The sequence below is a fragment of the Pongo abelii genome, chromosome 4 (assembly GCF_028885655.2).
Source record: "Pongo abelii isolate AG06213 chromosome 4, NHGRI_mPonAbe1-v2.0_pri, whole genome shotgun sequence".
Lineage (NCBI taxonomy): Eukaryota > Metazoa > Chordata > Mammalia > Primates > Hominidae > Pongo > Pongo abelii.
The window spans coordinates 71,719,999-71,745,910 of record NC_071989.2 but is presented as its reverse complement, the minus strand read 5'-3'; the positions used below and the strand labels follow the sequence as shown (position 1 = coordinate 71,745,910).

The 25,912-nt window shown below is 36.3% G+C and overlaps 2 protein-coding genes across 5 annotated transcripts in view; both read right to left on the bottom strand.

Annotated features, from left to right (window-relative positions):
- The window catches only part of IPO11 (importin 11), a 220,696-nt gene that overhangs the window by 42,486 nt on the left and 152,298 nt on the right, over positions 1-25,912 (bottom strand). For 2 of the 4 annotated variants that reach the window (XM_024246853.3, XM_054555604.2), the window contains one exon: positions 1,335-1,430. In XM_024246853.3, coding sequence (XP_024102621.1) covers positions 1,335-1,430 — 96 coding nt within the window. Of the gene's footprint in view, positions 1-1,334; positions 1,431-15,315; positions 15,393-25,912 lie in introns of those variants that run through there. The other 2 variants (XM_063724115.1, XM_054555605.1) reach the window with 1 other exon arrangement.
- LRRC70 (leucine rich repeat containing 70) lies at positions 8,399-15,354 on the bottom strand. The gene has a single exon (XM_054555606.1). It carries the CDS (start codon positions 15,352-15,354, stop codon positions 13,486-13,488), a length of 1,869 nt encoding a protein of 622 aa, XP_054411581.1. The 3' UTR covers positions 8,399-13,485.

The following is a 25,912-nucleotide window of genomic DNA, read 5'->3' as shown; positions in this document are numbered from 1 at the left end:
ATACTATGTATACAATTTACAGTCATGTGCCATTGACATTGTTTGGCTGTGTCCCCACCCAAATCTCATCTTGAATTGTAATTCCCATAATCCCCATGTGTCATGGGAGGGACCCAGTTAGAGGTAATTGAATCATGGGGGCGATTACCCTCATGCTGTTCTCGTGCTTGTGAGTGAGCTCCCACGAGATCAGATGGTTTCATAAGGGGTTTTTCCCCTTTTGCACAGCACTTCTCCTTCCTGTCACCACATGAAAAAGGACATGTTTGCTTCCCCTTCTGCCATGACAGTAGGTCTCCTGAGGCCTCCCCAGCCCTGCAAAACTGTGAGTTAAATTAAACCTCTTTCCTTTATAAATTACCCAGTCTCAGGCAGTTCTTTATAGCAGCGTGAGAATGGACTAATACAGCCATAAACCCTTACATTAACTTAAAAAGAAAAAAAAAAAACCTGCCTACATTGAATACTTTCTTGTTTTTGGTTTGTAGTCTCAAAACATTTGATGTTTCCACTTCATACAAACTCCAGTTTTCTCAAAAGCTAAGTGACATATCAGACACATTATGTTAATATGCTTAATAAGATTCAACAACATAAATCTGCTATCCATATTTTTCAACAAAATATGATTCAAGTGACAATCTTTCCCATTTGCTAGAGATGGCTTTATAAACAGCAAAATTGAAAAAAAGAGCATGCTCAGAACATACCAGGAAAAAAACTTATAGGCTAAAATATATTTGAAATTTTAAAAACTTAATCATCAAACAATGATTAAATCAAAGCAGCTCAATACAGGTTGTCGCTGTAACATAATAAAGCTGATACCAGCCAGGCATGGTGGCTCATGCCTGTAATCCCAGCACTTTGGGAGGCGGAGGCAGGCAGATCACTTGAGGTCGGGAGTTCAAGACCACCCTGACCAACATGGAGAAACCCTGTCTCTACTAAAAATACAAAAAGTAGCCAGCTGTGGTGGTGCATGCCTGTAATCCCAGCTACTCGGGAAGCTAAGGCAAGAGAATCACTTGAACCTGGGAGGCGGAGGTTGCGGTGAGCTGAGATCGTGCCACTGCACTCCAGCCTGGGCCACAAGAGTGAAACTCCGTCTCAATAAATAAATAAATAAATAAATAAATAAATAAATAAATAAATAAGGTGATACCAAGATCAAACAATAAATATTACAAGCAAAATAACAAAAACGTTTCTGTATAAAAGAGAAATTATAAAACTTTCATACTGTGCTTATAGAGTGATGGTGGAAAAAATCATGCAGCATGTATTTAATTATCCCCCAAATCCAATTATGATTAATTAAATAATGCACCTACTCTTTATAAGTTCCTGTTTCAGGATCTTCCGTCATGACATCATGCAGGCCTTCCACTGAAATGTTTATAATCCCACAGAATTTATCTTGGATAACACTAGAATAAAAGAAAAGCAAAAGAGGTTAACTGGAATACTAGAACAGGTTAATTCTTTTTGTTTTTTTTTTTTTCCTAAACATCCTCTTGAACATGAAGAGAAATTTCAGCTGTGAAATACAAAAGAAACTTTCAAAATCTATTTCTTATAACAAAAAGTTTATCTTTGCCTATAACATTACAAAATTCTTTTTCACTAATTAGTATGTTTAAATACTAGATGGATAGATTCCATAGTAACGGAATAGTTTAATATTCTTAGATTTATAACAGTCTTATATTTACTTATATAACTACAAAGATAAAGACACAGAGTACTGACAAGTAAAAATTTCTGCTCTTCTAATGACACTGTGAAGAAAAAAGACATGCCAAATTCTGGAAGAAAATATTTGTAAGACAAATATCTGGTAATGCACTTGAATCTAGGATGTAAAAAGAACTCTGAAAACACAATAAGATGAAAAATAATTTCAATTTAAAATAGGCATCAGGTGCAGTGGTGCAAGCCTGTAGTCCTAGCTACTTGGGAGGCTGAGGCAGGAGAATCTCTTGAGGCCAGGAGTTCAAGACTGCAGTGCACTATGATCACACTTGGGAACAGCCACTGCTCTCCAGCCTGGACAACACAGAGAGACCTGTCTCTTAAAAGAAACAGAACAAAAACATTTTTTTTAAAAAGGCAAAAACGTGAACAGACATTTCACCAAAGAAGATACACAGATGGCATGTGAGCATCCTAAAAGGATGCTCAAAATCATTAGGCATTAGGGAAATTCGAATTAAACTGCAATGAAATTTTAAAAAATTTAGTGTTTTTTAAATTTTTATACATTAAGGGGATAAATCTATAAAAGTACAGATTTTACAGACTTTTATAACATCCAAGAAGGAAAACAGGCAGGCAGTAACACAGACAGAATTTTCAATTAACTTTTCAAAATAGTTATCTAAGCTAAAATTAACGATGCAACACTTTTTAATAATAGCAATCCCAAGACAGAAATGAATCACAACCTTAATCACCTTAGAATTTTCTCAGATCCAACCAGACCATAATTATGCTATTTATACAAGGTACCTAATTAATATTTAAAGTCATTCTTGCATTATTATATTTTAAATACAGGAATTAAGTCAAGTTAGGGTAATTTAAGAGACTAAACAAGTTTTTAGGCACTAAAACCCACAACCAAATAAAATATTCCCTTAACTGTATTTATCTGCTTATATCATCCAACAGGGTTAAGCAAAGAACAACAATTTATTGAAATAGCCAAAGGAAGAAACAAGCCCTGATTTATTAGTTTTAATCCAGAATTTCTACAACAGTAGAGACTACAACAGTAGTAACATTAAAAAAAATAGTTTTCCACTTTCCCTACCAGAGGAGGAAGAGCTGACAACTGGAATAGCCCCTGAGCAAGCAACAAACTTAGCTGAAAGCTGCTACAATTGGCAAGCAATAAAGACTGAGATGGTGGAGCGTCCCCACAGCTGCTAGCAGCTAAAGCCAAGACTGAAATCCAGAACTTTATACTGACCAAACCCAGAGGGCAGTGTTCCAGGCTTGACTGGAGACGACTTCGACCTTACTGTGCTGAGAAACTGCTTTCAGAGGGCTTCCACTGAGCCCACAGCTCATCTTTTGGAAGAAGTCATCTCTAGCTACTCTCAGTTTCCAGGCTTCCCAGGACTCCCATCAGCCTACCGCAATGCAGCTTTTGACCCTACTACTCCATGGACAGATGACATCAATTTTTGAAATCTAGAGGCCACACTTCAGTCTATCTCATGAGATATCTCTGCCGGGTGGACACCACTGGTCTCCCTTCCTGAAGACTCCGCTTCTTTGGCTTCTGTGAACTTAGCCTCTTCTGGTCACTCTTGTTCTCTGGCATAGACTTCTCCTCTGGGGGGCCCTTCAGCATCATTATTGCCCAGGGCAGTAAAAAGAACCACATAAGGGAGTATGATTGTTGGTGAGGAGCCAAGATCACTCCACATCAGAAGAGATGGTAGCAGCCTGAAATGGTTTGGTGGCCATGGGAATAAAGAGAAAGGGGTAGGTTTGACAGATGTTTAATGGGTAAACATTACAGGATTTGGCAACTAATTGGCTATGAAAGATAAATGGGAGGAAAGAGTCTAGGATGACTGTTGGGTTTCATCTTGGATGGGTGACTTGACTAGATTGGTGACTTCGGCTCAATCCAATAGGGGATACAAAGAGAGAAAAGACATGAGAAAGAAGATGATGAAAGTGGTCAGAAGATGAGAGGGTGACCAACAGCACCAAAAGTAAAGTAATCAGATAAATCAGGTTCTAAGCTGAGGAAGGGGAGTGACAATTCTTTCAAGAAGCTTGTCCAGGAAGGGAAACAATAGGGTAATAACTAGAGGGAGTGCAGGGTTGAAGGGGTGTTTTTTGGCTGAGGGAAATGGACCGGTAGAGGCTGAGCAGCTGAAAGTGCAGGTGCCAAAGGGGTGGCTGAAGGAGCAGGATCCCAGAGATGGGATGAAGTGGGATCATAACAGAGGCAGGGCTGAACACAAAGATATCTTCGTACATGAGGCAGCAGGACACAGATGTACACACTCCCTTGGAGGCACACAGTGGGAAGCAGAAGTTCCTGCATTTTGAATTTTCCTCCCTCTGTGAATTAGAAGGTGAGGTTATGTATTAGGCATGTGGGTGAGTAAGCAGTTGGAGCCAAGTGGTCAATGTTTGTAATAGAGGGTCTTGACCAAAGACAAAAAGATTGCTCAATGGCACTGAGGTCCACCTGCAGTTGAATGCCCTAGATTTGTAACAGCCCCAATCTGTACACTTCTATCATTTTTAGTTGCTATATTTTACACCCCAAGCAGATATACGTAGGGAGAAACTGAGTCAGGCAATTCAGGCTTGGAAGCTTGTAAAGCTGGTAGAGTTTGAGGATGAGAGGTTTAAAGAGCTGAGGGTATGAATGAGAAGTCTGAGTTGACCACAGGGCACCTGTTGGGTCAGGTAGAGAATTGGGGTTAAAAGTGGAAAAAACAAACAAAAACCCATAACACCAAGTGCAAACATCAAAGTTTATGCCAGGCATGGCGGCTCATGCCTATAATTCCAGCACTTTGGGAGGCTGAGGTGGAAGAGTCACTTAAAGCCAGGAGTTCACAACTAGCCTAGGCAACAAAGTGAAACCCTTGTCTACAAAAAGGAAGAAAATTAGCTAGGGGCAGTGGTGCACGTCTGTAGTCCCAGCTACTCAGTCCCAGCTGAGATATGAAGATGATCGCTTGAGGCCAGGAGTTCAAGGTTGCAGTGAACCATGATGGCACCACTACACTCCAGCATGGGTGACAAAGCAAGACACTGTACATTAAAAAAAAAAAAAAAAAGTTTAGTAGTAGAGAGTAAGAAAACTGGAAAATGTGAAGTTACAATAAGACAGGATATTAGAGTTTTGAGCATGATCACAAGGGAGGAATGTGTGGTTGAAGTGGAAGTGCATACAGATTTGAAAAACATCAAGACCAACTGTAAGGCCACGCTTGAGAACATTCAGGGTGGCAGAATTTGGGATGAAGACTGCAAAGCAGATTCGAGGCCTCGGTGACTCCTGCACAGTGATTGTGAAATTGCTAGAGAACACACAGAGCTGGTGAAGTAACCAGATGGCAGAGGCCTTCTGACCCCTTCCAGACCTCATGAAAGTGGCTGAAACTGTGGTCAGCATCAGGGCCTCAAATTGTCGCTCCACCAGTGACTAGCTACATGGCCTTGGGCAAGTCAATTTAACCTCTCTGTGCCTCACTTGCCTTATCAGTAACATGGAGGCATAATAGTATCCACAAGTAAAGTGCTTATAACAAGGCCTGCCACATGTACCAGAGCACTACTTAAATGTCAGCATCATCACCATTTCTCATTTGAACAATGAGGGGGTTAACAGTCTCTAAATCTCTTAAACTTTTTCATGTCAGTATCCTTTTGCATTCTTAAAAATTGTTAAAGACGCCAAAGAACTTTTTAAAAAATGTATTATAACTCAATATTTTTATATTAGAAAACTGAGAAAATACTTTAAAAATACTTATTCACTTAAAAATGTAATAAACCCATTACCTAGTTAAAAAAGAAAGTTTTCCCCTATAGATATTTTCCAGGACATAGCCTGCAAATACTTTTGTCGTTTAAATGGAAACATATATCCTTTCTACACAGTAATTCTGCATGGTCATGGAAAAGCATACTAATAAATCTAGCTCCCCTGAAAAATACTGGCAAGAAAATAAGCTAAAAAACCATAGTGGAAATTCACTATCTTAAAGTGAAAGTTGAATTTTTTTTTGCATTCATTAATGATCCTTACAAAGGCTTTTATATACTAAACCATTCCCCTGATTACCTGTCTTTTCTTTTCATTTTTTGAGTGCACACACACACACAGCAGCGCCACCCTCCTCCAACAAAACCATTATCTTCAAGACTATAAGGAATAACTAAAAGGATCTATAGGTAATGGCATGAGAAGAAACTGCCATCCTGTGTGATTTTGCTATAAAAAACAATGCCCAATGAAGACATACTAAGCTTCCATGAAAAGGAGATGATTAAGGACTGGTACAGAACTGTCTGGAAAAAAAAAATTCAGCCGAATAAAAATACTTGGTTTGAATAGTTACTTAAAAAGTCACTTGACAATTTTTTTTTCAAGTGATAAAAGGAATTTATCAGAGAATTGGTAATTATGGAGCTAGCACCATTGTAGATATTGGAAACTGATGAAAATAAAGCTATACATAATTACAAGGTAATCATGAATATATATATATATATATTTTTTTTTTTTTTTTTTTTTTTTTTTGGAGACTGAGTTTCGCTCTTGTTGCCCAGGCTGGAGTGCAATGGCGTGATCTCAGCTCACCACAATCTCCACCTCCCGGGTTCAAATGATTCTCCAGCCTCAGCCTCCTGAGTAGCTGGGAATACAGGCATGTGCCACCATGCTCAGCTAATTTTGTATTTTTAGTAGAGATGGGGTTTCTTCATGTTGGTCAGGCTGGTCTCGAACTCCCGACCTCAGGTGATGAAGATATATTTTAAGAACAAATCAAAAAGGCCAAATCTGTTCATGTTACCGAAGTTATTTGAAAAGGTAATTGTAGCTTGGGATTAAATTCCTGGAAAAGTCTTGTATGCCACACAGCTCAGATCAAAATGAAGATAAAATGCTCTGGAAAACAGTGTTACATGATCAAAGGGAATTTTGACTGATAATGATGAAGACACCGATGTCAAAGTTTGCAAGAAGCATTTGAATACAACTGTATCATGAATAAAAGAAAAAAAATTTTCTGAAGCAAAATTTCACATTTAAAAATACGTATGTGTAATTAAACTAACAACTTCATATAAACACATGTTTACTATTTTATTACAGCTTTATAATAATAATGTATTACAGTTAACCAAAAAACTTTATGCTCAATGACCTTTCTGTAAGCTCTGGAACCCTAAGTACACTGGCATCTTTCTCATCCACTCTTGGCACTCTCACAATCATCTCAAAATTAAGAGATCCAACATCAAACTTATGAGTGCCTCCCCAACAAAAACAAGGAAACCAAAAACTGAGAATCAAAACCAGGCTCTCTTCCTGTTTTCCTTGTCTGAGTAAAAAGCATCTCTATCAACCCAGTGACTCATGCTAGAAACCAGGGATTCAGTTTTGACCTTTCTTCTCATTTACCCTTCCATTTACTCAATTCATCAACAAATTCTGTCAAATTTATCTCTGAAATTTTTCCTTGTTTCTACTCCTCTATATTCCTACTATTAACACTGTGCAACAAGCCAATTTTGTCTCGAGTTTACAGTTTAAACTACTGCCTACCTTTCCAAACAAGGAAACTACCACTCTTGACTTCCTCTAATCTATTCTCTATACAGCACACTAGAATGCTTTTACAAAATCTAGTATCTTTTCCTTGCTTTAAAGCAAAAGTTTATACCTTTCAATAACTTTCCATTACACTTAAAAATCCAAACCCTTAATCTAGTTTACTCAGCCCTATATATGACCTGGTTCCTGCCCAGCTCTCTGACCTTACCTAGCCTCACATTGTTCTCTACCTTCACGGGCTGTCTTTGATTAACACTTTCTAGTTTCTGGGCTTTCACAGGGGCTTTCCATCTGCTAGGAATTGTATGGCCTGGATTTACCTGGTCAGTAGCATTTATAATAAGACTACAACTACAACAACAACACTGCCGGTATGGTCCTGATTCTAGACAATGGTGTTTAAGGATGCTTTCATAGATGAGAAGCAGGTAACTGAGGATAAGGGAGTTTTGAAAGCCAAAGCTTGAGGAAACTGCACTACAACATAAAAACGTTTGCTCCTCAGCGTCTCAGACAAAAATACAAACTTATGTATTAAGTTGTGTATCACAGAAAATATATGGAAAAAAGCAATAAAGTTGCCGAAAGTCAAAGATACAAACTAACAACAGGCTAGGGTTTATGTGCATGTACTGAAAACTCCACAGGCATGGAAGAAATGGAGACCAAAGAAAACAGGAAGACAACATATATATTTAAGGTCTCCACATTATTCAGGATAAGAAAACTACCTTCTACTAAATTAAAATGTCCTCTATCACAAGATGTCTTGGAATTGAGTCAGAAGCAATGAAACAAGGCACATCTGGGCCAGCAACAGGTGTACTATACATTCTTCTCTCTCATACTGCTTTCTCCAACATTTCTCTTTTAACCTACCAGGCTTCCCACATTAAAAGTGTGCGGCCACACAAGCTTATTAGCTTCAGCAAAGTGATGACCAGTGGTAGAGGGCACTTAAAAAAAGAACAAAAAACAAAACAAAAAAAACCTATGCTTCAGACAGTACAGCACTAGTATAGAAAAAAAAAAAAATGCCTATTACCTTGTTACTATTGCTGTGACCTGCTCCTATTTCCTTTTTTTTTTTTTTGGAGGCACAGTTTTGCTCTGTCATCCGGGCTGGAGTGCAGTGGCGTGATCACAGCTCACTGCAACCTCCTCCCGCTGGGCTCAAGCAATCCTCACACCTCAGCCTCCTGAGTAGCTAGGACTACAGGCACAGGCCACCACACCCAGATTCATTTTTTATTTTTATTTTTGGTATTTTTGGTAGAGATGGGGTTTCACCATATTGCCCAGGCTGGTCTCGAATTCCTGAGCTCAAGTGATCCGCCTTCCTCAGCCTTCCAAAAGTGCTGGGATCACTGGTGTGAACCGCCATGCCCAGCCTCTCCTATCTCCTGATCACTACTATTGAAGTCTCTGTCCCATCACCACTGAAGCCCTCATCAATAGCTTGACACCAAACGCATCTACTCCACTGACAGGAAGAGGTTGAGAGTAAGTTCTCAGTTTTACATCCCAGAAATGAGAGATATGTTTTAAAAAGTCCACATTGGAATTATAAATGTAAAAGTTATACGCTTTTAATTTATAGTTTATAAATAAATACTATTGATTTCTAATATTTGTCATTTGTTATGAGGGGAAAACAAATTACTTTTGATATGCCCTGCAACTTTAATTACAATTTGTAATACTCAATGGAAAAAATGGATTCTATTCTTCCTCAAACACAGTCACACTAAATTAGAGCCTATTTTTGGGTGCTCTAATCAAGAACGTTTAATAAATGGTAGAGATAAGAACCTATAGTAAATGGTAGAGAAATACAGAAATCTTAAGAAAGGTCAGCTTCCTTAGCTATATTAATTTAGAATATCATTTAGTTTTAACTTAGGGCTGCTCAAAATGTGAAACAATGAAATACAAAAATTGTACCCAAGAAAATTATTATGCCCATAACACTTCAATTATACCTTAAATAAGTTTTTTAACTGTACAGCTACCAAACAACAGTGAAATATGAGCTGGCTAACATTTTTCAAGGGAGTAGCTACTTACTCCAGCTCTCTTTTGATTAGTAAAAAAATAAAAAATTTTTAAAAGGAAATAGCTGACAAAGACTGAAATGAACATTTAATGAATACCACTGTGCAGAACTATAGCTCCATATATAAAGTGATATTAATATAATTGGTTTTCTAGTTGAGTCTAAATCAATTAGAAGCTATATTTTCAAAAAGCAAAAATTTTGATAGATTTTCTGAACTGCCTTCTTTGAATTTAGGAATTTTAAGATAAAAATACTTTGTTATATAAATTTTTCTGAACTTCACATAGCCAGCTGTGTTGCTTGTGAACATCTTTAAGAGGGTACGGTTTAGGTGGTAAGGAAGGGAGGCATGGAGAAGTTTTCAGCCTACCTTATGTATTTCCGCACTGTTTAAATTTTTTCCCAATGAACAAGTACTTTTAGTAATTAAAGAAAAAACATAATTGGATTTGTAGGAGTTGGGAGGATACAACAAAGAAAAAAATGCATTATTAAAAATGTCTCTCAAGGTGAACAAAAAGATCGCTCTTCCATAACAAAACAAATTACTTAGGAAAAATAACATTTATTTAAATATATTCACATTTTCTGCTGAAATTATAATCCCCGAAAAAGCATTCAGCTAAGCAGGGAAAAGCAAACCATTGTTTGAAAACTCTTTGGGGTTGGTGGGACTTTATTTATGCAATTTCTAATATACCTTAAAATCACTTTTCAGCTCCTTTCTGATTTTCTCTCAAATATATTAACGCAGTGTTTCTCAACGTGTGGTCCCAGACCAACAGCATCAGCACACTTGTTAAACTGAAAACTCACAGGCTCTATTCCAGACCTACTGAATCAAGAACTCTGGCTTGGATATCCACATGCAGAAGAATAAAACTGGACTCCTATTTCTCACTGTATACAAAAATCAAGTCGAGATGGATTAAAGACTTAAAAATAAGATCTGAAACTATAAAGCTACTAGAAGAAAGCACAAGGAAAACACTTCTGGACACTGGTCTAGGAAAAGATTTTATAGCCAAGACCTCAAAAGCACAGGCAATAAAAACAAAAATAGACAACTAGGACTATATTAAATGAAAAGGCTTCTGCATGGCAAAGGAAACAAGGGTGAACAGAAAACACACTGAATGGGAGAAAACATTTGCAAAATATTCATCTAGCAAGACCCTAATATCCAGAATATACCAGGAGGTCAAATAACTCAACAGCAAACAAATAAACAAAAAACGCACAAAATAATCCCATTAAAAAGTGGGCAAAGGAACAGACATTTCTCAAAAGAAGACATATGAATGGCCCAGAGGTATATGAACAATCAACATCACTAATCACTAATTGCATTTGAAATGAAAATGAAAACCACAAAGAGATATCATCTTAGCACAATTAGAATGGCCATTATTAAAAAGACAAAAAATAACAGATGCTGGTGAAGATGCAGAGAAAGGGGAACTCTTATATACTGTTGGTGGGAATGTAAATTAGTACAGCAACTATGTAAAATAGTATGGGGATTTCTCAAAAAACTAAAATTGTAACTATCATCTGATCCAGCAATCCCACTACTGGACATTTATCCAAAGAAAAAGAAATCAGTATGGAGACCTGCATTCCCATGTTTATTACAGCACTATTCACAATAGCAAAGATCAGGAATCAACCTAAGTGCTCATCAACTGACAAATGGATAAAGAAAACTGTGGTATATGTACACAGTGGAATACTATCAGGCCATAAAAAAGAATGAAATATTGTCATTTGCAGCAACAAAGATAGAACTAGAGGTCATTATGTTAAGTGAAATAAGCCAGGCACAAAAAGACAACTATGACATATTCTTACTCATATGTGGGAGCTAAAAAAAAGTTGATCTCATGGAGGTAGGGAACAGAATGACAGATACCAGAGGCTGGGAAGGTTGTGTGTGTGTGCAGGGAAGAAAATGAAAAGAGGCTGGCTAATGGGTACAAAAATACAGTTAGAAGGAGTAAGTTCTAACGTTCAATAGCAAAGTAGAATAGCTATAGTTAACAACAATATATTGTATATTTCAAAATAGCTAGAAGAGAGGCCTTGTAATGTTCCCAACACATAGAAATGATAAATAGTTGAGGTGATAGATATCCCCAATACCCTGAGATTTGATCATTACATATTCTATGCATGTAACGACATATCACACGTACCACATAAATATGTACAAATATTATCAATAACAATTTGTTTAAAAAGAAAAAACTCTGGAAGGGGTAGAGGAAGGAGCCGGGGTAGCAAACTGTGTTTTTATAAGGCTGAGAACCACTGTATTATAGTAGAATAAACAATATTGCATTTTATTATAATTATTTTCATTTCACAATATGAACTTGATAATTATCATTTGGTTTAAATACTCCCAGATAACATGTTCCAGGCTAATTTCATATGGATTGTATTTTTCAGTAATTAAAAAACACAAATTTCGGGGAAAAGGAAGAACAGACACAAACATGAAAGATATAATGCTTAAGAAACAATTTTAAATACATATTTGTGGTTCAGGTCACTATTAACGAACCAACAAGCATAGGCACTTACTATAATCCCTAATATTCTGCAGTACAAATATTCTGCAAGTACAAATTTATGCTAATAAAGAAAAACATTATATTACCTCTATGACTTCAATTACCATCTATATTAAAGATTCTTAATCAAGGGCACTAACATCTCCTAGGGACTCTCTCAACTTCTACAAGGTCTTATTCTTCCCCACTTACCTATCTCCCAAAACCACAGCTCAAATGGTTATTGTTACTGTAAAGGATGCATCATACACTTCCAGTGTACTGGACAGATGAAAGTTTAGGAATTATTGGCCTTTACCATAAGACCTCGCTTCTGAATTTCTGCATGATATATATTTCCATTTGGAGATCTAATAAGAACCTCAGATTTAATCTGTCTAAAACTGAACTCATTATTTTGCCCCACCCCTTTTCTTTCCTTAGCTTAGTAAATACAGCACAAAACTGCCTAAGCCAAAAACCTAACATCTTTGACTTCTCCCTCCCCTGCCACCCCTCGACCAATCACCAAGGCAGTTCATCTTACTTTCAAAGTACCTCTGGATTCATCCATCCTTTTTGCCAGTATCCTGGCCCAGGCCTCTAGCATCTTCCCCCTGGGTTAGTAATTCAGATTCCTACTCAACTAATTCTGGCTCTGGTTTTATTGTTCCTTCCAGAAAGAGGGAAATTTCTAAAGGGTAAATCTAATCATTTCACTCTACTGCTTAAAAATCCTTCAATGGCTCTCTGTTGCCCTCAAGATAAAGCATGTAACTACAAAGCTTTCATCACCTGATCTCTCTTTTGGGCTTTAAATCGCACACCATCATTCACAACGCCAGCTGTACTGAATTTTAGTTCCTGAAAAGCAGCATGTTTTCTTCTGTTAACCCCTCTGACACGATGTTACTCAGCTCTCTTCACTGTTTCTATTTGTTCTTCGTGATCCAGTTTTGATGTCACTTTCTTCATAAAGCCATCTCTCACCTCCACAAATGTTATACTCAACAGCATCTCCAAGTACAGTACTTATCATCGCACTGTGCAGTAACCATATATCTCCTCCTCTAAATTTCAAGCTCTACCTAGAATAAGAACCATGTCTATTTTTTTATATTACAATCCTAGAACCAAAGCAGCAATATAGCATAAAACTGAAAGCATGAGCTCTAGTCAGAGAGGCCCAAAAAGTGTTAACAAGCTGTGAGAATTTGGCATAGTTACTTAAACTCTAAGTTTTCTCACCTGTAAAGTATAAATAGTACCACCTTTCAAGACTATTCACAGATTAAATGTGAAATGTGAAATATTTGGCACAGTGCTTGATACACAGAAATGTTAGCTATTATTACTTAATACAGTATATATCAAAGAAAATATTTGCTAAATGAATACTGTTCACAAATTATTAAAAACATATTTTAATAATGCTAACCTCATATAATTCATTATATTTCCAAGTAAAGTATATAATTCTATAAGGAGGTTTCAGTTTAAATCATGTCCATGACACTGAAGTTTCTTATAGACAATATTTAGTTGAGTTATAAAGCAGAATGTTCAAAAAGAATGACCTGTGCCTCATTTTCAGGAACAATTTGTTTATGAAGTCGAATCTGCTCCAAGCCAGGACTTTCTAGAGAATTTGGGGAAGTGTTACAAATTGAGGCAGTTACATTATACCTTGCTGACTGATAAAAGCTGTAGTATTCAAGTCTATTTTCCCTTGAGTTTTCTGATGCCTTTAGTTTCTGTTTAAACTGAACAACTTTGTAGATCAAAAAAATGATTAAAACACAAGCTAAGATGAAAAAAGCTAGCAAAATGTCAAAAGCCTCATTCAACTTCTCAACTTCTTGTGTACAAATTAGAGATGTTTTCCCTGACATTGAAGCAGCATCAATCGGTAGAGCACTGTTTTTTTCCAAGTTCAAGGTAACAGAAGTAGTAAGTTGTATTTGCACAGGTAACACTGCTGTAGTCTCTAATGGATTGCCAAAGGCATTCTCTTGAAAAAATCTACCAGCAGGTGAAGTAGGAATTCGTTCCCAGAAAGTAATGTTCTCAGTCTCAGTATTTTCCAGAGGATTGCCATTTGTGGTTACTTTATGCCAGGCCATCATTAGCGCCGTAGTCTTGTGATGAATATGAGGAGATTTTACAACAGCCCAAGCTCTGGATACATTTATTGAAGACGTAACACAATTTGTAATGTTAATATAACGTAACGCTCTGCCACGCATGGATGGGGGATTCTGACAATAGATGTTTAGAGTAATGGCTGAAGATGCTAGCCAGTCTCGAAGGCCCAAAAGTTTGCAGTTACATTCCCAAGGATTAGAATTTGCCTGAAGATGAATCAATGAAGACAATGGCTTAAGGACCCTTGGATGCAAGTCTGTAAGATTATTAAATGACAGATTAAGGATCTTTAAAGATGCTCCCATATTTTCAAATGTATCATTATCAATGCTAATTATTCTGTTTCTATCTAACTTAAGGTAAATTAAATTCTTTAACAAACTGAATGTGTCAGAATTTAAATTCTCTAAATCATTATGACTTAAGATCAAATGTTTAAGATTATTAATTCCACTAAACCCATCCCTAGTAACATTTCTAATTCTTGAATTTTTCAGGAGGAGGTATTCCAGATTGACAAGTCCTTTAAATGCAAAGGGCTGTATTGCTTCAATAGGATTATGAGACAAAGAAAGTCTTCTAAGACTTTTAAGTACTTCAAAGGCATTTGATGGTACTTTTGTTAAATTATTACTTCCTAAATACAAACAAGCAAGGTTTTCAAGATGTTGAAAGCCTGATTCTGATATCCTCAAAATGTTATTGTTTGATAAATCAAGTACCCGAAGAGCAACCATACCAACAAAGGTACCACTCCCAAGGACAGTGAGGCGATTCCTTTGTAGATTTAAGTACTGAACTGAAACTAGATCATTAAATACTCCTCTTGGAACAAAAGATACCTGATTAGACTGTAAATATAAATTACGAAGATTTAAAAGTCCCTTAAATATTCCAGGATCTAAGCGTTTGATGAAATTATTATTTAGAAATAGAAAATATAGATGCCTCAATTGAACAAAGGCTTTCGGATATACATACAGAATGTTAGAATTATCCAAATACAATGCTACAAGAGAACGAAGTCCTGTTAATTCACTTTCATTTATATAAGATATATTATTCCCAGTCAGATACAGAAAAACTGTACTTTCAGGAAAATTCTTAGGAATACTCGAAAGGCCTAAGTTACGGCAGTTAATTTGTCTCCCAGTGCAGAGCTGACAAACAGACGAACATCCAAGTATTTCTTTGTGGAGTAATAATAAAAGATAACAGGTAACAACCAGAAACAGTCGTAGGCAAGGCAGAGAAAACTGTAATCCACACATATCCCTGTTCTTGGTTTTTCTGTTCAGATCAGAATTGGCTATAAAAAGAGAAGGTAAAGCTTTAAATCATCAAAACTTCATCAAATGAATTTTTTTATAATACTATAACTTCTGTATTCTATTTTAATTAGGATCAGCCAATAACACTATCATAAATCATACTATGGTAATAGCAAAAAATAATGAGTATGGAATACGTTCTAGAATTATTAACATGATCAGGCCATTAACCCACTATTTGACAAAATAGTTCAGATTAATGAAACATTTGCTAAGTTAACTTAAAAATTACAATTGATTACAACATAGGTGACAAATGATGTAGGAATGAGAATCTTTGAATTTAATATGTCCCTTTAACAACATAAAGTCTAATATCAAATAACATTATAATTTATGAAAATACAAATTCACTACAGAACAATTCAACTCTAAATTACAGTTTTTCACAGAACTATTTTTCATGTCAGCTAAAAGTTCATATTTAAGTAAATAATCTTACCAAGAAAAGGAAATTCGTATTATTAACACTCAGCTGATTCAGTAAAGGTTTTCTTTTTAAATCTGAAGAACGACATTTCTTAACTCCAGTTTGTTCTGTGGCACTGCTGACCTCCACCCCACCACTTTTTTTTTTTTTTTTTAAGTCACCATTTGCTCAGGAAACACCACTCTTCACATTGGTTCCTTTACAGTCAATGTGTAAAACAGAGGTTGCCATGGATACAGGAAGCTAAGAGACAGGAAGTAATTTTATCTGTGTTTCAAAAGTATTGCTGAACGGAAATCTCAGGAACTTATTTTTTCAGAATGCAGTTAGAGTTTTCCTAATATACACATCGAAACATCTCCTATAATATAAAAATAATAGTTTTTAAAGGATACTTGAAAACGTTAGTTATTCGGAACCCAAATATCAATCAACAGACTCTAGCTATCAAACAACATAGCTACTGAATGGAAAAGGCTAGTTCAAATAAGATGTATATCGAGTAATACAATTTTTTGTAAACTTTTTAATGAATAAAATATTTATGTTGTGTTAAATACACATTGAAGACTTAAACTTTATGCTTTATCCCTTTAATAAAAATAGGGGGAAAAATTTAGAATGAACATAAATGTTGTTATATTATCCTCCAGTGCTCTTTTTAAAATTTTCAAAATATTTTTGGTTGCAAAAAACACTGAGTATTACTTAATATGTTAAGGTACTAATTGGTAGTAAGGTACTAATTAGTAATAACGCACTTTGGTTGCATTGGGTTATAAGATGGTAAGAAGCTGCATACCAAATTACTGACATAGGTTATCTTTGCAAGAAAAGTTGGGGAGAGTAAAAGAGGCAATGTTTCGCCCTATATATATCTGTATTAGTTTGAATCTTTTAGAATGAAAATGGAGAATTTTTTAATGTCATTTTTCAAGAATTTAAAGAATCGGATATAAATTGTTTATATTATATATTGTTCAGTCATTAACTTTCTTTCATTAACTAACTTTAAGCTAGTTGCTTAAGCTTTCTAATTCTAACTTTTATTAATATTACTAATACCCTGATAATATTCCTAAAATATCAAGTTATATAATTGTATATAACTCTCCTTTGATATTAAAGTAGTTTCATTTCACATCAACAATTACTTTAGACAATAATATGAATTATGTCCATATTAGAAAGCTGAAATAATACCTAGCATTATCGTTCTATGACTAAAAATTCAGCAATGCATACTGGATAGCAGATCGTTATCAAAATGACTTATGATTCTTACACCTATCCATTATGGCTGGCTACTGTTATTGCTATTTTATGCATTAAAAATCGAAAACAAAACAAGTGACACAAATGATATGAATTTGAGGTAGGCGCTAGGTTTCTCAGGTCCATTTTGTTTAGTACTTCCAATAATATACAAGGTGATATGAAGCTTGTCCCATGGATTTTTCAATTTTTCCTAACTTAAAGAGTTGGGAAAAATTCAGAGAAAGGGTCCTTTGAAATAAAAATAAAATTAAAGAGAAAAAACCCACAACGTAATGTAACCAGAGTATGAATTAATTTTGTTATCTATGCCAAAAATATCCAAAGCAGTCAAGAACATTTATTAGGATGCAAAGGTAAAATTTTTAGTAAACTGTATTAAGGAAAAATGAGAAAATAAAATCTCACTTCTCACATTCTAAAAACTGAAGGAAACTAAACTGACTTCAATAAAACAAGTAAATATAAATAGTACACTGTAACTCTCAGGTTGAATGGTTTAAAAAAAAAATCCAATCTCCAGCAAAACAAAGTTTAGTCTCTCTGTTCATTTAGGAGTTGCTGTTCTTAGAGACAACTGATCAACAATGATTCCTCATTATCCTTTTCTGATTACTAATGTTCATTACAACTATTACTGAACACTATGCTCAACCTCTTAAATTAGTCTTCTATTTATTTCCAGGAAATTGACTCATCGAGCTGTTTTCCTCTCATTCTTGTTGCTGAATCTTCTTTTACACTGCCTTTGTCTTCAAGTCATCTCATGCTTCTGGTATTAATACACAACTATTCTCTTTTCCATTCAGATTCTCCCCATACAAAAACAAGAATGCATAAATAACAGAGCAATTGTTCCACTACCTCTTTTAAATATGCATCATCTGTATGTATGCATGTATTCTTTTGAGACACAGTCTTGCTCTGTCGGCTAGGCTGGAGTGCAACAATGTGAACACAGCTCACCACAGCATCGACCTCCCAGTCTCAAGTGATCCTCTTCCCTCAGCCTCCTGAGTAGCTAGGACTGCAGATGCATGCCACCATGCTTTTTCTTATTTTTGTAAAGACGGAGTCTTGCCATTTTGCTCAGGCTGGTCTTGACTCAGGCTGGTCAGTAGGTTCAAGTAATCCTCCCACCTTGGCCTCCCAAAGTGCTGGGATTACAGGTATGAGCCACTGTGTCCAGCCTATATGTATTTAGATATATAGCATCTATATATAAACCAATCAAGATTGGTTTACATATAAAGAATGGCTTACAATAACAGCAGTTACTGATTTTATGGATCTTAAAAGTCACTGATGGACCTAAAATCAAGAGAATGAAAATGTGAAATGGGATTTGCAATTAAAAATAATCCAGCTCTTTCTGCCACCATGAACCCTGTCGAGGCCTGCTTGGAACATGACTTCTAAAAGGCAAGTATTTCTGGAAGGCTGTTATCCAAGGCCATTTTTGCTGCTATAAGCAGGGTCTCTGGAACCAAAGGGAGCACACAGATCTTCTTAAAACTGAAGGTGTTTATGCCCGAGATGAAACTGAATTCTATTTGGGCAATAAATGTGCTTACGTACACAAAGCAAAGAACAACACAGTGACTCCTGGCAGCAAACCAAACAAAATCAGAGTATTCTAGAGAAAGCTAACTTGGGCCCAAGGAAACATTGGCATGGTTTTTGCCAAATTCCAAAGCGATCCTTCTGCTACAGCCATTGGACATAGATGCTGTAACCCCTTAAGGATTTAAACTAATGAAAGGTAAATAAAGTGGACTTGTGCTCTTGGAAAAAAAAATTTAGAAAACAATTTGAGAATTCTTTTGCTTAATGTAGGAGATAAATTTTAATGAGGGGCAGTATATCTCAATATAGACCTCTTATCAGTTGCAAGAAAAAAAAAACAACAACAACATAGTAACTATACACAGTGGAGAAATCAGATAACACCTTGACCAGCATTAACATCATCAGTGAGAAACAGATGAGGCACCATATGACTTTGCCTGTGATATTCCAAAAGGGACGCATCACTTATGCAATATTCTAATGAGAGATGCATACATAAATCTAACCATAAGGAAATATCAAACCACAAATGAGGAACATTCTATTCTGTTGGGGAAGGTGGGGAGAGGATGGATGGCAGACAAAAACAGAGAGGCAACTGGGAAGATGGAGAGAGATTATAAGGAGTGGATTCTTTAAAAATGTTATGAGAAAAAGAAAATACTGAGGAAATGACATGACAGAGTAAAAGAGACTACAAAAACACAAGAACTAAAGCAATAACTGGTCCTAGACTGTAAATACTGAGGAGTAAGAGACCATGACAAATACAACTTACACAGAAATGGTTCAGAATATAAAACATCTATCTAGTTATCTGACAGAAAATGTGTATCACGCAACAAATTGGGACAAAAGTTAACAACAGGTGACTCTGGGTAAAGGTCATATGAGTGTTCTTTACTGTTCTTGCAGTGTCTTAGTCTGAAATAATTTCTAAATGAAAATATCATGACAGTGGCTATGATATCCACGTGAAATTTGTCCATGCGCATTACTGCCAAGATGTCACCATTTCTAAGTTTTTAATGTATGCTTTAAAATAAAAATAGAAACAAATATTGTGCTCCCATAACATGGCAAAACTATGAATATCTCTATTTGCTCAATTGTCAACAAGAAAATCAATTAAGAAATTCTTAACTGCAAATCTATTTATGAGAATAAAAAATAAACTTTATGCACTTTATGCATGAGAAGCATAAAATTTCAACTATGCCTGTGACTATGTGGCTTTAAAAGCAAACTGATACTTCCTAAAGATGTACTGACACTGGGACACTTTCAAGGAACATTATTAATCACCCCCCAGTATGACTTTAGAAGAACATTTTTAACTTGATATCTGTTCCTGTTACACAGTCATTTTGAGAAGCATATTTTATTTCCATGGACAATTTTAGGTACCATCCTCATTGTGGCTATATGATGATAAATTTCTTTGATGTACATTGGCATAGTTTTACACTGCAAAGCACAGAAAGCAGAACTATTAAACAGAAGGGCCGTTTCAACTTAGAAAAAGCTAGCAGAGATGGATTAGAATTCAAAATATCTCCTCTTTCCCCTGGCTCCACATGAAACCTTTGGAACACTAATCTCTCTTCTGACCCTATCCACCACCTTCTGGGTTTTGCTGAGATAGACTAATCTCAGCAGATTATAGTTCAGATCTGAGCTATATTAGAATTTCTCTTTCCTGCAAATCCCTTCCATTTTGATGGTTCTTATTTTATGCTTATATTACAATTTCCAGTTTATCATAATCCCTAAAATCCCTATAGTTTTAAACACACAAACACATGCACACGCACCGGAAGAAGAGAGGAGGGAGTAATTAGCCTAACAGATGATTTAATAAGGCTATGAGAGAGCTAACTCTCTTCCAATAACTACAACCTTTGTGAAATTATTTTCTTGCCTCAACAGACAATATTATAAAATGGATGAAGTTACATGAATGAAGACTGTATTGAATATAGAAACTAGCATATGCAGTTAAAAGCACAGATTTGGGAGTCACTGTTTGTATTTTGAGGATAATACTTATATAACAAATAGCTATAGTTAGAAAGAAGTCCTATAATAAAATGGGCTGCCTTAAAGACCAGGGACTTTTTATTAGCCAAGTATCCAAACAGAAGTTGAATGAACATCCCCATCAGAGATGCTATAGAAGGAAAGTTTATTACCAAATAAAGATTAACCTAAATAACCCCTAAGGGAACTCTCAATGTTAAGCCACCAGTGCCGAAGACCACCCAATACGGCTGAGAGGTATATGTACAATACTGCAGGGGCATCAAGGCGCCACACAATACTATCTATGTCAGACATGAGACTAGTCAAATTGACCACCGTGTGAAAAATAACTCCAGAATCATGCCTATTTTTGTAATTGGAATATGGTTAACCGCTTCTTGGCACCCAAATTGCTAACCTTTGCACAGCTGGCCTTTGAAGCATCTTATAGCTTGGATTTGATAGAACTTCTACCATTTAATCTCCATTATTTTGACCCGCCAAAGAAGCATCAGCAGTTCTTTCTCACTCCAATAACCAATGCTCATAATTCATCCATCTGCTCACAGATCACACATATTTCTACTATGTAGTATAATATAGCTACTCAGTAATTCAGAAAAATTCCCTATATAAAATCTAACTCACAACTTTAAAAAGGAGTATACAGTCAGAAAGGTTTAGTTAAGCAGAGAAATTAGGATAAACAGAATATAGGATTAACTCCTTTTGCTACTGCTGGATCAGATCTATTTATTGATAGAGTGCTTCTATGACTCAGAGAGTGTTCTCAACATTTTTCAAGTATTATCTCTTTTTAATTCTCACAGGAGCCCCATAAAGTAGGGTACTATGATTACGCTCATACAATGGATAAAAAAATGAGACAGAGAAATTACGAGTAAAGCTTTAAAGTAGCCGGGCGTGATGGCAGGCACCTGTAGTCCCAGCCACAACCCGGGAGGCAGAGCTTGCAGTGAGCTGAGATCATGCTACTGCACTCCAGCCTGGGCAACAGTGTGAGACTCCATCTCAAAAAAAAACAGTAAAGCTTTACAACCCAAGAAGATACTACCACGTTTCCATATATAAAATTTTGTTCTTATATAATTTACGATAGGTTTTTCGTAACAAACGGAACTTGAGAAAATGAAACTTAAAAAAATGAACAATGTGCAGTGACCAAACTTCATAACTAACTATGAAAGAATGTGAAAGGCCTGGTGCAGTGGCTCCCACCTGCAATCCCAGCATATTGGGAGGCCCAGGCAGGCGGACTGCTTGAGTGCAGGAGTTCAAGACCAGCCTGAGCAACATGGCGAAACCCCATCTCTACTAAAAACACAAAAAACTAGCCGGGTGTGGTAGTGCAATCCTGTAGTCCCAGCTACTTGGGAGGCTGAGGTGTGAGAATCACCTAATCTCGGGAGGTCAAGGCTGCAGTGAGCCGAGATCATGCCATTGCACTCCAGCCTGGGCAACCAGAGTAAGACGCTGCCTCAAAGCCTCAAAAAAAAAAAAAATATATATATATATATATACACACAATGATTGTGTACTATAAAATCAAGATATTATAGTTTAAAGGTACTGTGTCCTGTGAATAAGCTAGAATTTTAGAGTTGTAAACACCAAATAATACTTCCAATGTATTTTCTATGTCATCTCTTCCGGATAAGTATCTATAATGCAGTGGAGAATCTCAATAAATACTTTCTTAATAAATGTACTTGATTTCTAGAGGGAGGACCGAAGAATGATTTGTTGTCCCTTTTATGAACAACTTAAATAAAAATGAGATATGTGGTTTTAAGCTGTTGGAAGAAGTACCTTACTTTAATAATGCAATATCTACGAATATGATCTCATTTTCTAATCAGACTAACAAAAATGACTCAGAAATAGTAAAACTAGATTGTGGAATAGGAAAATTAGGCAAAATAGCATTACTTGAGGTACTCAATAGCCTGGCAGAGAAGACATTAAGAGTAAGATAGACTGGACTTGAATTTCAGTTTGGTACTTGACTTTGGGTGGGTAATTAGCCTTTATCAGTCTTGATTACACGTTTAAAAGGTTTAATAAGGCTGGGTGCAGTGACTCTTACCTGTAATACCAGTACTTTGGGAGGCCGAGGTAGGTGGATCACCTGAGGTCAGGAGTTGAAGACCAGCCTGGCCAACATGGTGAAATCCTATCTCTACTAAAAATACAAAAATGAGCTGGGCGTGTTGGTGTGTCCCTGTGATCCCAGCTAATGGGGAGGCTGGGGCAGAAGAATAACTTGAACCCGGGAGGCGGAGGTTGCAGTGAGCTGAGATTGTGCCACCGTACTCCAGCCTGGGTGACAGAGCAAGGCTGTCTCCAAAAAAAAAAAAAAAAAAAAAAAAGTTTAATAATGTCCATCCCCATAGGGCTATTGGAAGAATCAACTGAAATGTATATGAAAAATGTATTGTAAAAAGGCTATCACAAATTATGTGTTCTACTAGTTATTATTTACTTCTTGTTATCAGTTTCTTCACACATAAACTAGATGAATGTGGGAAAGTTTCAAAAGAAAGAGATGTACCTACTGAATAAGCTGGTATCATCACACAGTTGGTCAAATTGACTTAATAGTAGAAACAATGATTTACTGAGTAGTCACATTCATTAAGCATTTTAGAAGGCATCATATATACATTCTCCAATTTATCATAATAAGCCCTAGGTGCTAGCTGTTATCACTGCTTCCATTTGAAATACGAGAAAACTGAGAACGACAGAAAACTGGTCCAACATCACACAAACAGTAGGCAGAACAGGCATCTGAAGATAAATCTAGCTTCCCTTTCCATTATAATGAAAATTTTTCTCTCTGGTATTCTGGATAGAATAAAAGCAGAAACTCAAGGAAAAGAATCTCCAAAAAATAAAATAAAATAAACAAAAAAGATGTTCCTCGAGCTATGAAGGAACCACTTGTGACATACACATGCATCATCTACATGAGTAAAACTAGAAAGCACACAAGACTCATCATTTTACTCCTCTGAGTACTTTTTCTAGTGTTATCCTTGTTGGAGCTAGTTATTCTGTGTACAATTATTTTTCTATATCACGTCAACTACTTTGAGGCTCTGGACCCAATACCTCACTCTCACTGAGAAACATCTCTTATTCTCATTGTAAAGCAGTCTGAGGCCCTGAAACATCAAAATAATCTCATTTGATCACAGTTTAGTTTTTCTTTGGTGATATGTTTAAAAGAAGCTTCTCACAGAATGCTCAGTGATTAGCTAAGCGCACTCAGTGTCTATAATATGACTGTTACATAAGAAAACAGTTTGCCAGAAGCCTTTATCTAATTTGCAGACAAGGCACTGTTCCTAGATACGAGGAAAGCATTGAGAATGTAGTCTCAAATTAACAAGCATTCAGAAACTTTCCTAAGTAGTCAGGACAGGAGATGGAAGACACAAATTGTTCTAAGATGCCAGAGTGCAATGAACAATCATCTATCCTAAAGGTGAAGTACAATGTGTCCTCAGTGCACAGCATGGTGACCTACCACATAATAGCACCTTTAAAACACTGCTATTGTATTAGTGTCATAAGGTTGATATCAGAAGAGGAAGAGGTGAGCATTTTAGTTCTAATGTATGTTTCAAGGGTAAAGTAAATTTGTATTAAAAATGAAAACCAAAACAGACTATTTCCATTCAAATCCTAACATAGGAAGATAGAAACACCACAAAATACTTCAAAAAGTGTGGCACTTTTTTGGGGGGAGTGGAGAGGGGAATATCTGGTTTTCAAAGAACTTTCAGAAGCTTAAAAAAAAGTTTTATAAATGATTATAACCCTTCAATGAAAAATCAGCAAGCCAAGGAATTAATCATTTACCTTCTTTTTCAATGAAATTGCTTTGTATACAGATGAAAGGAGTGAGCATCCAACTGTAATATCAACTGTTCTAACACCTGTCTACACCCCCCAGCTTCCGCTAGATTAAAGCTAACAAAATTCAGCTTATAATTATTAGCCAATTCAAAATAGGTATCTTACTCAAATTATGCTGGAAAACCAGTCCCCAAACTCACAAGAGCCAAAAGATACATATGCATAGCTAATACAAAAAAAAAAAAAAAATTAAAAGCTGCATCAAAGGGTTTTTTTCCCAGTTCAACTGAAATAATCAGAACCAATAATTACTACAAATTGCATTAGATTATATACAAAGAAGGAAAACATACATAATGTAAAGATTATTTTGATCTTCTAAAGATATATAGCCCCTTTGTAAACCATATACTCAAAGAGTGGTAAGGGAACAGAATTTCAACATCTGAAGTCCTGAAACTTCACAGTAATCTTATTCATGTCTCTATTTTCCTCGCATAACAATGCAAGAAAGGGCATTAGTCATCATTCAATATACCCCATGAAGACTGTTTCTTTTACAGTCAACTCTGGCAAAATAAAAATTGTAAAGAACCTTCCCCTTGTTACTTCACTGCCCCTTTCCACAAATTACTATATAATCAGATAATAGAAACTAGGTTAGAAATCAGCTCAGGCTGTATTTTGAGTAAAAACATCAACAATGAGAGCAACTACTCAGAGAAGAGGCAGAGCAATACGGCAAAACAGAACCCTCCAATGACCAATTCCTTGCATTCCTCCACTGGAACACCAATTTGCAGAATAATCTGTAGTATTATCCAAACAAGAAAATACCTTCACAAGAGCTAAAGAAACCAGGTGAGAGATCACAGTACCTGGTTTTAGCATAGAACAAGAAAGGGCACATTGAAAGGGGAAGAAAGAACAGTCTTTCATTGCCTATACCACTCCTATCCCAACTCCAGGCAGTAAAGGGCAGAGAGAGAAGCTGTGTGCTTGGAGGAGAGAGAGAAGGCAGTATGCAGACAGCTTTGCCTTGGAAGCTACTACCAGCACCCACCTCCCCTCCCCGCCCCACCCACAATAAATCACAGTACTGGGTCCAATTCCGAACAGTAAAGCACGAAGAGAAACTCCTTCCATATGAGGGAAGAGAAAAGTAAGCAAAGGCCTTTGCCTGGGAACCCTAGGAATTCTCAAGTCCCTCAGGCTGGTGAACAGCACACCTGGCCTTAGGGCACTCTCTAAGTGCTGAAATGGCTGCAGTATCCACAGGCTTAGGGAAGTGAACAGTCAGTCCCTTTTGAATTCCTG

Excerpts from the sequence above, each read along its gene's own strand:
- LRRC70 (XM_054555606.1), bottom strand. The coding sequence starts at position 15,354 with ATGTGTGGATTACAGTTTTCTCTGCCTTGCCTACGACTGTTTCTGGTT.